This window comes from Hydractinia symbiolongicarpus, chromosome 14 (genome assembly GCF_029227915.1).
Source record: "Hydractinia symbiolongicarpus strain clone_291-10 chromosome 14, HSymV2.1, whole genome shotgun sequence".
Classification (NCBI taxonomy): Eukaryota; Metazoa; Cnidaria; class Hydrozoa; order Anthoathecata; family Hydractiniidae; genus Hydractinia; species Hydractinia symbiolongicarpus.
This window is the reverse complement of record NC_079888.1, coordinates 18,077,554-18,093,027: the sequence shown is the minus strand read 5'-3', so window position 1 is coordinate 18,093,027 and position 15,474 is coordinate 18,077,554. Positions and strand designations below refer to the sequence as shown.

Here is a 15,474-nt window from a genome sequence, read left to right as displayed (position 1 = left end):
TAGCTATAACATAAGTGTCGCAAGGATACAAACAAAGAATTGATAACAAAAATATTGGTTGAGTATTGCATTTAATGGTTTATATATATCTATATGTATTTTCATACACACTAACCTCTTTGCATCAATATCGGCCTCACACCTAACCGAAATAAACAAGAGACATTAGGGCTAATATTAGAACATTACGTAATCCTAATCTCTTGTTTCATTTCGAGCGTGGAGGTCGTCGCATATTCATTTGCACATATGAGGATGTTACATTGTTAAAAAAAAAATTGGAGGCAAACAAAAAAATTTCCAATTGCTTGTTTCAAAACCCCCCTTCCGCCACCTTACCACATCAAATGATAGTTATTGTCGACTTTCAATACCTTTAAATAATGATTTGTGACCATTTTATCCTCAACCAACTTCGCTATTCCCTCAGAAAAATAACCGCTTGTTACTTTCAATGCTCCAACTGCTTTTTCTGTGATTCCCTACATCTTTCAGAAGTGATTTTTTCAGTTTATTTTGCGTAGCAAAAAGAACTTTGTCAAAACATCTTTAAACCAACGTACACTTTTCATTACGCTATAAAAACGTTAAATGTTAAAAATGATTTAACGTGGGCGCCAGTTAATTAACTTAAATAGATAAGTAACGGATTGGTTGGATTAGAAAAATTTTAAAAAATAAATCTTCTTCTTTTCTGTTTGAAATGAAAGAAATACTTAAATGTAATTTTTTTTTTGGATTCTGCAATGTTTACAGCCATCCAAGATCTTTATCAAAGAGAAAGTTTGGGACAATGTTGTATTAGAAACTGAGGCGAGGCCTTAGCGTAATGGTATCATGAGAACTTTAAACAAATGTATATGAATGAAGAACTAACCATTACACTCACTTACTGTTTCTCCAGTGACATTTTTGGGAGAAGTAATTCGCTGGAGAATTTCTCTCTGTAGTTAACTCTAGCATCATTTGGCTACCTAAAATGTGATACATTAATAAAAATGTAAACAAAGAAATCATTCTATAGGAATGTTTAGAAAAATACCTGTTATCTGAGGCATGTGCGAAAGAGAACGGCAAAAACTTATATTTTTCTGCATTTTGAAGTAATATTAATTTTTACACTAGCTAAGTACTTTTACTCAGACATAATTTGGTGCAGATATTGAAATTGGCCAAAAAATTACATTTTGTTTTCAAGATTGTTGGATTAGACGTTTTACTGTGATTCAAATAAAAGATACAAATTAGACTTATTTTTAAATCTTAATAAGATGAAAAATATTCACATTAATTATTTTAAGCTTACAGATATACACTGGTCTCGGCAAAATCAATAATATTGTTAAATATATATTCTCATTTTTTATTAGAAAATTCTAATTCTGAGCATCCTCGCCAGTTCTCTTAGATACTTGTAAAATAAAATACAATGTGTGTTTTGGATGTTTATAAATTCCTGGGCTCAAAATTCATTAAGGCGCATTTGTGGTAACTTTAAGTAGTTTTCAATATAAGCAACCCTGTGGTCAGAAAGAGGTTAGGTTGCAAATAGTGGATGGTTTTGTGGTACTCGAGTTGCGTGTTTAGCAACTAACAACATGTTACACGGCATCGTGAATCATGTCTTGACTCTTTAGATCGCTTTTGTCAGTAGTGAACTCAAAACACGCCCAAAACCGAAGCATAGTATAGTACTAACGCCCCTAAGGGAAGTTTCATAAGTGAGAGAAAAATGTTTGGGGTATAGATATTAAACCTAAAGTAACCTAAGCAAGTTAATTAAATTAGAAACACAAAGGATGCTAAGAGACATCTTAGTGCGGCCATTGGTATAGAGGAATATCGCGATGAGTATATAGCTGAAAAAGTTCACTTATGCATGGAATGAGAATTAAAAGTTCACTTATGCATGCATCGGAATTAGAAATATATAAAATGAAAGAGCACAAGCTGGACCTCTGGTTTAGCTGTATTTCAGTTATCATTGGTAACGTATGCATTAGCGACATAGAAAGGAAGATTTTTATATCACCACCAAACCTTGGAGTATGGAGATTCCCAAACTGGTAGAAGAATGTGATACAGAATATCACAGAATGTGATACTTAACAACTAACTGAAAGTATAATACGACAGACTATACACAAAATATCCAAAATCAGGTAAGATCGTTGAAAAAAGATGGAAGAAAAGAAATACTGGAGAAAATAATGAATGAAATGACAGTACCAAAGTTACGACAATAGGATCTGATTCGTGAAATGGGTGTATCAATTTGGCTTACCCTTTAAATCACAGATATATTCGGATACTCGAATATACTTGCGAATGCGGAACAGCCTTCTTTTACGAGCAAAACGCTGGTAGTTTGGGTGGATGTATAACTCCAACCAACTTTTTCTAGCAATGGAACGTTTTGGTTAATGTAAAAGCAGATGTATGTGCAAGTAATACTTAAATGAGAGAAAACATAACAAACGAATTATTCAGGTTGGGTATGAAACTTTCACACCATTGGTTATGTTTTTTCGGGAGAGATGAACCAACACTATAATAAAGCACGGAAGGGTACCAGTCTAGTGTAGCGATGAACCGAGAGTGTAATGTCGTACCCAGAGCTACTTTCTCGCTATCTGATATGCATTTCGTGCTAAATAAATAAAGAAGTTAGGATTGTTTGAAATGAAAATTATGCGTTTTGTTATGCTACATGGATCCAACGTAAAGTTTTTATTCTGGCTAAATAAGATCTGTGTGTATTTGACTGCTTTATAGTAGATACATCTAATGCTCTTTCTCTTGGGAGAAGTCTACATACAGTTGATATTTGGTCGAGAGGTCTAATAATATTCCATTGGCGAAAAAAAGTAAGAAAAAAAGTTAATTAAACATTCCCTCTTTTGAACACTCCCTATAAATTATTTTTTATAAACGACCCGAGCGTTAATTTAAAGCACGGTATAAAAGTTAAACTCTACAAAGAAATATTAGAAAACATTAGACCTCGATTGTATGTAGACTTCTTCCGCAAGAGAAATTTTTTCACAACTCTACGGTTGTAAAGTTGGTCGAGTTAAACATCCGACCAAACTTTCTTCGAACCTTTAAAACATAAGAGAACATAGTGCCTAGAAAAGGCTGTTTCCGCATTAGCAAAACGCTCTTCCTCTTGGGAGAGAAATGTACATACGATTGAGGTTTTGTCGAGAGGTTTAATTTTTTGACTTATCAATATTTTCTAATATATCGGCAGGCTACCGGGATAGAAACAGGCTTTTTGTAGAGTTTATCTTCTATGCCGTGCCTAAAAATTAAAACCCGGGTCGTTTATAAAAAAATTAATTTAAAGGGAGTGTTCAAAAGAGGAAACATTTAATTAACTTTTTTTTACATTTTCTCGCTAATGGAATACAACTTGTTTACATATTATTCCATTTTAAATTTTATATGGTTTCTTAAACATCCTTACAAGGTAAAATTCAACAATTATATTGTTTTGAATAAACGCCCTTTGAACTTGGTCTACCAAAAGGGGCGTTATATCCATGAGTGTCTAACAGAAGATTTCTTCATTTCTTAGCGCCGTCTCGGGTATCAGAAAAGTAATTTCGAGCAATTGTGCCATATTTTCGTTTTATCTTTCTGCGGTTGTTGCTTGTTTTCTAACTCCGTTCCCAGGGCATTTTGTATTGCGTAAACACGGCTCAGTGGTCAAAGACCCGGGGGACGATGATGTTAGTTTGCTCATCTCAGGCCAGATTAAACTGTTGTCATGACTTGAAGTTACCACACAGTCCTTAAACTTTAACCACTTTCTTCAAATAACAAACTTTTCTTACTTTGTCATGAGAAGCGTTTAATTATTTGTACCGTGTGTAACTGAGGAATTAAGTACCAACTCGCGCGGAAATTTCCAGCACAAAATTTTTGCTCCAGAAAATAAGTACCAGTATGTGCGTAAAATTTTTTATTTGTTTAAACCTTGAGTGCACCAATTAATGTTTCAGCAGCTCTGCGCAAACGATGGATACTGGCGAAGTTTTAAAATATTAACAGAGCGTATTTAAAATTACTTTGTGTGACATTTGTGTGGCATGCTCAGAGGATGACAAAGAAGAAGATACTTTAAAAGGCGTAATATCTATTTTATCCAGAAAGAAGATAACAAAGATTTATGTTTCTTTGTTTACAGACAAAAAAATGCGTTTATACCTTATTCGTACTAATTTTCACACAAAAAATTTTACGCGCACTCTTTGTGCTAAATTTCGCGAAGTAACGTAGTTTAAAATGATAAGAAGGTTAAAGAAAAGAAATCAATGCTTGTACAATTTAAGTAATTAAAATCAACATGACATTGATTAATTCTATTTATAGATGTGCTATATTATGACTTGTTCGATAAGTGACGTTCGATACTAGGTATATAAAAATTAATATTGCGCAAATGTATAATATAAATATATATTTCAAATGTATTTGATTTATGAACGTTATGATGCAATATGCTTTGGAAAAAGTCAAATGTATATGGACTAAGTTCTGCCTAAAATTAAAAAAGTGTAAGTTTTTGTTACGAAATAAGAACTAAATTAATGCACAGGTAAACACTTTCAATAAAATGCAACATATTCGCATTACCATTGTATTAAAAATGTTTTACTACGGTATAGTTTAGTAAATCTTTTTCAACAATATTGCTTACCATTAAAATAAATTTTACCTAGTAGAAACAATAGCTAACTAGTTGTAAACCCGTGATAAATTCATCAAAATCAATAAATATAAGCCGTATTTGCTATTTCAGCAAATATTATTAATAAGATTCGCTTATACTTGATTGTTTTGACAACTTCTGATTTTTATGCTCAAGATGTCGACAAAACGTGTCCAATTTTATACCTAATTTGCTGAGAATTTAGAGAATTCCATGACATTTTAAGTCTTTCTGACTTTGGTGCAAAAAATAATTATCTTTCCAATTTTTTGCACTTTCTATACGAACTCAGTTAAAACAATTATGACTACTGTATTTTTAGAAAAATCAAAGATTGGCTAAAATTTCTATCAAATTCTCTCTACAATATGATCTCTAAAATTATTTCCAAAATCCAAAACGTATTCATAGTATTAACAACAAATGAATAAGTAAAAATATTTAAATTTAAAAAAGCAAATTTAAAAAACTTTTTGTGATGTCAGCATAATGGCTTTTATTTGTACTCCTTTACATTTGTGAAATACAGGATGAAATCACTTTAAGCACGTTGTTGTAAAGTTGAATATAGATCCCATTAGCTAAAAAGCGAGTGAAGAGGCATTTCTAAAAAACAAATGTATTTTTTTAGCAAAGCACCGCAGATTAGTGACATCCTAACATGCTAAGTTTTAAGTATATTTTGGAAGGAATATTAAGCAATTGAATTTAAAGTCAGGTTAAAAAAGATAAATAAAATGTAGTATAAAAATACCTTATACCACTTTTGTTTCGGCTAAACCTAATATTAAATCCAAATTTAAAAAATCTAAAATTGGATTAAATATTAATGAAATATACATATAAAATCTCTCTCCAAAACAGTAACACAGAACTAACATCAAACACAGAACCAACATCAAACAAATAAATTTTACAGACATAGTATGCCAGTTTTTTTTTGCCACATCCACCATCAATTCTACTGAGTGCTTTTCCAACACTTTCTATAATTCTTCTTTCATTTCTTTTTGACAACTTTGACAACAAGTCACATTTCCACTTTTTATAACTGTTTAAAAATTGGTTTTTCTGGCATTCGTCAGCACTTAATAATAGGTCAAAGATCGTTCTCAAATGGTGAAGCCAATTTGAACAAAAGTTAGTGTCACAATCTACAATTGGACTCTGTAGAATAGCTTTACCTAATAATTCCAGCAATTTTGACATTATTTCTCCCGATTTGTTCTGCATTTTTTGACGTACAACGTGCTGTAAAAGTTTATGCAAACAAATAGTCTTTCTACCCATACCATCCTCTTTAACTTTAACCAAGGAATATTGTTCCAGAATATCGAGGGCACTTCTAAGATCTGGTGGACCGTAGCAAAAACTGAAAAGACCTATATCGATATCCTCACCACTCATATAGGCCATAAAACTAAACAGGTCAATTGCTGATTGGTCTCCTGATTGTTGCAACTTAAGAAGGGCCATACTCCAGGTAGTGGCAACAGTGTGTTGATAAAAATCGTCATCATGTTTTCTTTCCAGTAATTTGTGTTTGTATTTTTTGAAAAGCTTTATATATGATGATATGGTAATTCTTTCTTTTTTAATGTAAGCGATAGCTTGTTGCAAAGCAAGTGGAAAATTGTCCAACTCCTTACAAAGATCTTCTAAAGATTTCACATTATTGGTACCAAAAACCTGCTCCTTTAAATTCTGCTTTAGAAGTAATTTGCTCATTGCAGGAGTGAAACTTTCAAGGGGTTGTGTAATGAATCTGTCTCCCCATTGAGATTGCTGAGTTGTTACAACTACAGACGCTAGATGCGTTGACGGCAGCAAAGCTTGAAGCTTCTCATAGGAATCATTGAAGTTATCAAACACAACCAAAAATTTCTTACCAATTTTTTCAAAGAATGTAAAAATTGCAGTGGCTAATAAGTTATGTGTTTCATTCACAGCATTAAAGTTCGTTTTTATTTTCATATGTTCAGCATGTTTATGAAGTGAGAACAGTAATTCTGCATCATTTTCAGCATTTAGCCACAAAATGTTATTATCAAAGTAGATTTTAAAGTTTTGACCAAAACATCTTAAAAATTCTGATTTTCCTATACCTCCTAAACCCGACACAACGACCGGTAACTTACATTGCGACTTGAGGTTCTGATACAACTTTTGTAATTCGAATTCACGTTTCACGTGGGAAGTCAGTGGGGCTTTTAAGTTGCACGTTACACCTTCCTCACAACATTTATTCTGAGCTTCTTCTTTTTCTACAGAAAAACTCTTTATAACATGTCGAGATTTTTGTATATTGAAAATTTTAGCAATATCCTCTTCACAGCCTTCTTTCTTAACAAAATGGAAAAGTTTTTCAGATGTCCTTTCTAAAAACATCTGATCGCCGAAAGGCATGTGGGCTAATTTATTTCGAGTTGATGTGATAAATTTGTTTACCTCTTCACCTTTTAATTTCAGCAAAATATTAATTAACGTTAAGTCATAATCCTGTGGATTACTTTGAGCAAGTTTTGGAAATAAAATTTTCCAAAAATCTTTTCCCAATACTCCTTTGTGTTTTAGCATAATCAATTTTGATTTTGACTGTTCTAGCATGACATGAAAATGTTCATTAGTACAATCGTACGACCGAAGCAATCTTCTTCTCTCAATATCGACAGCAACCAATAACATGTCCAAAACATGTCCAATTGACAACGCTGAAAACATAACAAAAATCATTATACACCTGAAATAAAATTTTCTACTTTGGAGGTACACACTAAAGTTTTTTTCCTTTTTTCCCACAAGAATAGTTCAGAAAGTGAGTTGTTGCAGTTATCACTATTTGAGCTGGTGGAAATAAACAAAAAAGCAAATCTAACTTCCCAGGTTTATCTTAGACTTTAAGTTATATTTTCACTTAAAACGATTTTTGTTTTTGTTTTAATCACTTTTAGAATAATACTAAGCAGATATTGCAGGACCATTGGTTGCGCTCCATGGAATATCGAGATTTATCCACTCAAGGTGAGCAATATTCCACGATCCAATTTGACAAACCGGCATGCAATATATGCTTTATTATATACCTAACATCTTTTTTTGAGTTTTCTCAATTCACAGCTTATTAATATCACATTCATCAACAGACTCAAATTTTGCCATCGTATATCAGCACAGCAGTGACCTGACAGCACAGCAGAATTTTTTTTGATCTGTAATTTTTTTTCGTTCGTTTTTTTAACGAACGTAAACAAATAATTCGATTTAATTCGAACGTTATACGGAAGTCATTGGTGCATTGCAAATTGAAAATAGCAAAACAAGCGTGGAATATCGCGTCAGTTATTGCTTGGTTGTACGGAACAATTAAATTTATTGTGTATAAAAAAGAGTTGACAGGTATATATTAAAGCAAATTATCAAATGACTAAAATAACAAACAATGCTGACATTCAGTGTTTTCGACTGCTTCTAATTTTTGTCAATTTAAAATTTATTAATGCCAAATTTATAGAAGACATTATTGACGTGTTTTACGTATGTGGTCAAGAATTCTCAAAAAGGATTTTTCTATGTTTGACAAAAAAACAAAATTCGATAAAATTTACCACTTTATTCCTTACAAACTTTTTTAATCGATTTAATTATGTTTTTAGCCTTAGGTCTAGACATGAAATGTTTAAAGTTCTTAAGTTAGTTATCAACATTTTACCAGTTTCATTTTATTTTGTAGAAATTTTAGCTTTGACTTGCCATTCCTTGGTGCTTTACACATCCATAAATTTGCCACTTATTGAACAGTAGCGTTGCCTTGCAAGTAGAATGATTATTGAGAACCAATGAAGATGGTAAATAAATCGTTAATAGTTAATAAGAACAATACAAAATAAATTAAACAAAATTAAACTAATTAAAACTTACATGCTGGTCTTTCTTCATTACGAATCTCCTCTCTTTTCACACCTTTGCAAAAAGCCTTATTTTAGCATGTAAATAATATCATCAACAATTAATGGGAAGAATTACCCTAGTAGATGAATCATATTTAAGGTCAATATGTCAACCAAGACAATTTTCCATTTCCAAAAAATGTTTTAAGTATTTGAGCGAATATACTTTTTGAATGCCCCCCTTAAGCTTGGTTTTCATTAAAATAGGTAATAGCTGTGCAGCTTGTTGCACAGAGAAGAATGTTTAAAATTGAAGAATGAAACAATATCAAAATTGAAGAAAACTAAAAAGTTTGAGGGGACTTTTTAACTTAGGAGAATTGAAAAGTTTGAAAAGACAAAAACAACAGACACACCTTCAACTTGATCAATCAAATTGTTCAATCCAAGAAAGGTCAAAATTGACTTTAAATGTTGCCATGTTCGCAAATTGTTTGACGTAGTAACCTCCCATTCTTCCAAAACAGACATTGAAAACTTCGTGCTGTTATTATGACAGTCTTGTTCTATTCTTTTCACAGCATTATAAGGGATAAGAAAGTGTGCCATATAACGTTGCTTGCTAGTCTCCTTAGATAACTTTTGATAAATCTCTCGACGATTTTTTTCCTCAAAAGCTATGGTTTCTGTATTGGTCTGGCCTAAAAATTAAAGGTAAGATTAGGATTAGTAGAACAAAGCAAAAAGGTCAGCTTCGTTCAATTTCATTCAACAAAGCATTATAAGTTCTGAGCAGTTGTTTAAAAACTTAAAATGTACTTGCTAATACAGGACTGGGACCCCCCAGGGCAAAAACACAGATTTTATTAATGATTTTATGCCAATTTACACCCTATTTTTATGCTATTTTCTAATTTCATGCTATTTTTTATGAAAATTTAGCTAATTTTATGCCAATGCCTAAATTTGATAACTGTATGGTTCAATGGTCCTTACTAATTTCTCACAGATTTGACGAATCTCCTACAAAAACTGGATAACCGTTGGAAAACTTGGTAAACACATAAAAAGTGCTTTGAATTTGCTTTGACAGTCTATACTGTTACCACCAAGGTTCTTTCCTAAACAATGGGTTAAATCAATCAAGTCTAAGGGTTTGCCTCTAAAATTTGTTTCTGGTTTTTATCAACTATCTGCGTACCTTGTAACGTTTTTGCCTTCGTTACTAAATTTTCCTGGCTTAGGAATAAACTGCTTCGACTAAGTCTTAAATTGCCATCTTCGGAACTAGTTGTAAATATCCTCCGGTTGATAAGATCTTTTTTTGACCCAGATGCATGACAGTTTGCATGTGATTTTACTTGAGATAACTGTTGTTAATTTTGAATGCTTTAACACAAATTTTACAAGAAGCTAAAAATTTATCAATTGTAACCAAACTGAGACAAGAATAACTTTTTCCCAACTCTGGTCGGTGTTTAATCAATCACTATTGTAATTACTAACCTTAAAAAAAGTTGTTCTACTCTCTTCTCAACTTAAACAATTGCTACACAAAACTCTGGGAAATGTCATAAGAATAATAAATGCTGAGTAAAGAGCAAACAAAATTAAAAACAACTGCATAAACAAAATTTTGGAGAACACGTACAAAAATTATGATTTTTTATGCCAACAAATCAATTTTATGCTAATTTTATGATTTTTGAGAAAAAATTGTTTACGTTTTTTTATGATTTTATGCCAGCTGGGACCTTGCTGATATAGCCAATTTAGTGCAGGTTTTTAAATGGTTATTGCTATCTTAAGGCCCTTTTTGCATTCAACCTTTTCTTCAACCTTTTCTTGAAATCTTTTATTATCATTGAAATTGTTGCAGAGAAATTTCACAGAATAGGAATAAGCCTTATGGTTCACAAACATAAAGAAAACAATTGTGTCAAAGGTTATTGTTCTAAACAGACATATAGACATGCTTACCTTCCTTATCTACATGTTCTCCAATATTTTGCCACATAGTAGTGCAAGTAGCATTTTACAACAAGTCAGAATTTCAATTAAAGGTGGTAAAAGTTGTATTTTTTATTATACACAACAAATTTGTCCCGCATTTATCAGTGTTTTTATGCTTTTTTAAAGACCTACTAAATTTTATTTGATGAAAACCCAATTTCGATGCTTTGAAATAATGGTGCTTCTTTTACATTCCTGCCTCTCTATTAACCCATCTTTACTTGTAATGTTGAAACTGTAATCCTGCAGCGTGAATAATGAAGTAATACGGTATATTATCATATGATTATTTTACAAGACATCGAGTTACAATATTATTACACAGTATACTTTAAAGAAACATATACATGGTTGGTCAGCATATATATTTTTATGATAATATTTCGACCCAAGCGACCCCATTCCGCCAAGGGTGTATGGTACAATAAAGGCTCACAAGACAGAAAAGAACTACCCAATGAGAGTTGTAGTATCAACGATCGATACGCCAAGCTATAGGACGTCAGAACATCTTGTCAAGATCATAAAACCAACTCTGAATAAAAACAAAACAAGGTTGAAGAATTCGAGAACGTTTGTCGAAACTTCGAAAGAATGGACGATCAGACCAGACGAAGTACAAGTTTCGTATGACGTTTTAAATGTTTATCCATCAGTACCGGTGAAATAGAAATTCTAGCTGCTGATGAGGAAATACGTATGAGAACGAAATTGACTCTGGAAGATATACGTTTGCTAATTGAATTATGACTGTCTAATTGTTACTTTATATGGGAAGATAAAATCTACCTTCTTCAAAACTCGAGTCCAATTGGCCTAGCTCTTATGGTTTTTGTTACAGAGGCGTTTCTTAAATATCACGAAAGAAATGCAATTAGTGTTGCCCTCCAACGTAATCCACCTGTTGCACCGAAATCGTTTAAAAGATATGTTGACGACAGCCATGCCAGGTTTGAAAATCTTGAAGAAGCCAAATCATTTCAAAACACTTTGAACGAACAAAATTACAACACAAAATACACAATGGAAATTCAAGACCTGACAAAATCACTACAATTCTTAGACCTAAACATTCAAAATTGTGATGGATGCTACAAATTCAAAATCCACAGAAAAAACGCTATTACCACAGGTGAAACTGCACTTTGGGCACAACCCTAAAATCTTGAAAGGTATCTTTATAGGTTTTCTTAACAGAGCCTATACCATCTGCAAAGGACAACATCTGGAAGAGGAAATTCAATTTCTAATTAAGTGTTTTACGGAAAATGGATATAATGAAGTAGAACTAACAAAAATTTCTTATCGACAAAAACGAAACGAAAAGCAAGACAACAGAGACGGACAGCAGCAACAAGATTTAAGGATAGTATCATTGCCCTGGGTACCAGGATTGAGTCCAAAATTACGTAAGTCATTTCGCAAAGCTGGCTACAAACTGTCTTTAAAAGCTCTGCTAATGTTCAGACAATATTGACATCGAAAAACAAAGGGCAACTACCACTACTAAGTCAATCCGGCGTATACATTATCCCATGCAAATGCGGCAAAAAATATGTCGGGGAGACGAAGTTTATAATCGCTACCTGCTTCAAACAACACAAAGACACCATCATTAAAAAAAGTGGAGCGCATTGGAAGTTTCATTTCACTCTAGTTCTTGTAATGTTGGTTATGATTGGGACACTGCGAAAATGCTAAAACAAGAATTTAATAAATTTGATTGTGAGGTACGCGAAGCATTGAAAATACAGTTCCAGGACACATCACCGTGTAGTGAACATGGTCTTACTCTGGACAATGGTCAGTATGTGACGACAAAATTCTGGAAGCCAATGTTCGCGTACCTTAAATGGAAGTCGTTGCAGTGACGTCGATTTGATGTCAATATAATGACAACCGTTAAAAATTTTTGTATAGTCTGATGAAGACCTCCAATACGGAGGTCGAAATATTACCATAAGAAAATATATGCTGAACGACCATGTATATGTGTCTTTAAAGTATTAACATACGTTCACATGCATATGTCATTTAAAGAGTTAATCACATAGTATATTAAATTATAAACGTACCTGGTAGTGTTTGAAAAGGATTTTTACGAAATTCGTCACGCCTTATTTCATAATTTCTTCCACATTTTCGAAAAGCAATGTTAACATCCCTTATATTCTGATCAATACTACCAGGACAAGTTACAAATATCCACTCACAAACACAATCTAATACAGGGTAATCATATTTCTTGGCATTTCCAAACATACGTTGAACTGTGGCTGTGGAATTCATAGACAACAGGTGTAAGCAAAATGTCTTTCCATCCTCATGGCAACCAGCAAAATATTCAGAAATTTTGTAGGCTAGCATTAATTTTTCTAAAATAGAAAAAGTTGTTTTAGGATTACCTTGAGGGAAAAAAATTGTTTGAATAGGACCTGTGGGTTTGTGCAAATTGTGAATGTGCACATTTTAGTAAAATTCGGAAATTAAAGTTTGCAGAACAGTAACTTAAAAGAGGAATATTTTAAATTCAAAATAAAAGGTTCAAACGTCTGTCCTTGTTTAAAATATGCAGAATTTAAGTTTGCAACATTAATTTCGCAATATATCCTTTCACATTCATTTCTTCCCTAAACTAGGCTTAAAACTGTAATTTTAAGGATACGGTAGATCACTAGAGTACATTTTTACAGATATTAAAACTTCTATGGTTAGTTTCCTGCAAGTTTTAGAAAAGAAAAGTCATAAAAATAAAAATGGGTTTCGACTCATTAACTAGGTTAAAATTTCAATGCCACAACTTCGCACAGTAATTAAGCCGTTTTTTCTTTAAAAAGGAAATTTGGTTCATACACTGAATTTTGAGGGTTCGCCTGTCCTTTTTATACCGTACTGCGTGCGTCTCGCCACCTGCGCAGCTAGGCTACCATTTTGCGTGACAGACTGACGGACGGACAGACGTATACAGGTATTTTAATATAGATTATAGAGTTATCAATGAATGATTCATCAGAAATGCTAAAGTCAACGATTTAAATAGATTTTAGAAAAGAAACAATATCTGGAGCCGGATAAGATCAACAAAACGAGGCATTTTTAAACAAAATTGATGAAAATTTTTTCTTACCAATGTTTTATAATGTATGAATTATTATCAATGAATTATTATCAATGTTTTATAATGTGTGAAATTTTTAAAAAAAGTAGAATGTAAAGGAGATAATTTGAATAGACTGAACACTTGTCATATGGGTTGTATCCTTTAGTTTTGTTCAAAATTTTTGTCTTGTAAAAATCAATTCTCCCAAATTTTACTTTGCTTTACTTTATTACTTACTTAATTTTACTTAAATTTACTTAATTTCAAAATTGCAACTAACCTTTCTCATTTTTAATCTCCATTGACATTATGAAAGAACAAATTACTATATACCAAATATTGCAAATCATTCTACTAGTAAAAGTTGAACGCCGGTTAAATCAATTCTATTTACAAATTTGATTATTGATTACATGTCCTTAATGCAATGAAAAAAATCGAATACACAAGTCGGGCTACTAAGACTAGTCCTTTTTTATTTCAGGGTCATTTTCAATAACTCATAATATAAAGATTGTGGCAGAATTTATTGGCCACCATATTATTATATGAATAGAAAAACACAAAATTCACCTTTTGTGAAAACTTTTGATGAAGTCATAATAGGCTTTACCCGCAGTTTTTTTTAAGCGCTTTTCAGCACTATTAAAGGGTTTTTAATTTTGCAGGAAGTAGCATAAAAGCAAGTCTTGGCATGAAGTGTCTTTCAAATACTCTGTATCAAATTAAAATATTCACCTCCTAGAATGCGCATTTTCAACATTTTGGCGATTTATATAAACTTACGACAGGGTTATCCTGTAAATAGACCACGTAAGACGTGCTTTTAGACCCTTTGTCGCTAAAATTGTACTTGTTCAGTGACGGGAAACCGCTTGAAAAAAAGTGTGGGAAAAGCGCGTTTTTGGCATATGATATCATCAAAATTTCTCGGAAAAATTGAATTCTGCATTTTACTATTCATATAATGGTATGGTGGCTAATAAATTATGCCAGGTTCTTTATAAATTGTGATATTGAAAATGACCCTCAAATATACAAGGACTGGCCTTAAGTAGCCCGAGACTCTAACACACTGCAATATGGAGGCAGTATAGCATATAAATCTTTCAATTTATATACAAAAACGTTTTAGGTAATTAAATTAGTTTTCATCTATAAAGTAGACACATACCATTGTGAGACATTTCGTTGTGAGACACATTCTGATACTGCTGTTGTTCTGCTGTTATATGCTGTTGCGGCAGTCCATACCTTATCATTTTTCAGTTATATACTCCTCATTCTCCTAACAGAATTAAAAGTAATTCAGTCACCCATAGAGTTGCTGTACAGACAACTATACCATACCATTTTCAAAACAACTTTAATCTTCTTTCAATAATTTGCAATTACCCTTTTCTAAAAGTTCAACACTTGGAAAATTAAAAAAAAAAATCACTTTCGATTTCATTCTCTAAACCCTTTAACTAGCTAGCTAGGTAACCCATTAATCACAATTCTCTGAATATAATTTGCTCCAAAAATTTGATAAAGAAGATTTAAAATATTATTTGACAAAAAGTCAAAAGTTTTGTCACAACAAGCAAGTATAGCAGTCCCAGTTACTTTACTTCTTGGTTCTGTAGTCAGAAGAGTTTTTTCGTCAGTGCAATTTTTCGTTCCTGCGGAAAATATATTTAATGGACCAGTGAAATAAATATTCTAGGACCCTAAAACCCTTTTTAAAATAATTATTAATTTATAAATACTTGCTT

At 32.2% G+C, this 15,474-nt stretch overlaps 1 protein-coding gene across 1 annotated transcript; it reads right to left on the bottom strand.

The window, feature by feature from the left end:
- Positions 1–4,120: 4,120 nt before the first annotated feature.
- LOC130626087 (uncharacterized) lies at positions 4,121–15,345 on the bottom strand. The gene is made up of 5 exons (XM_057441193.1): positions 14,892–15,345; positions 12,693–12,992; positions 9,021–9,305; positions 8,636–8,677; positions 4,121–7,428 (listed from the first exon to the last, which is right to left on the bottom strand). Exons 1-5 carry the CDS (start codon positions 14,977–14,979, stop codon positions 5,537–5,539), a joined length of 2,607 nt encoding a protein of 868 aa, XP_057297176.1. The 5' UTR covers positions 14,980–15,345; the 3' UTR covers positions 4,121–5,536.
- Positions 15,346–15,474: the final 129 nt, after the last annotated feature.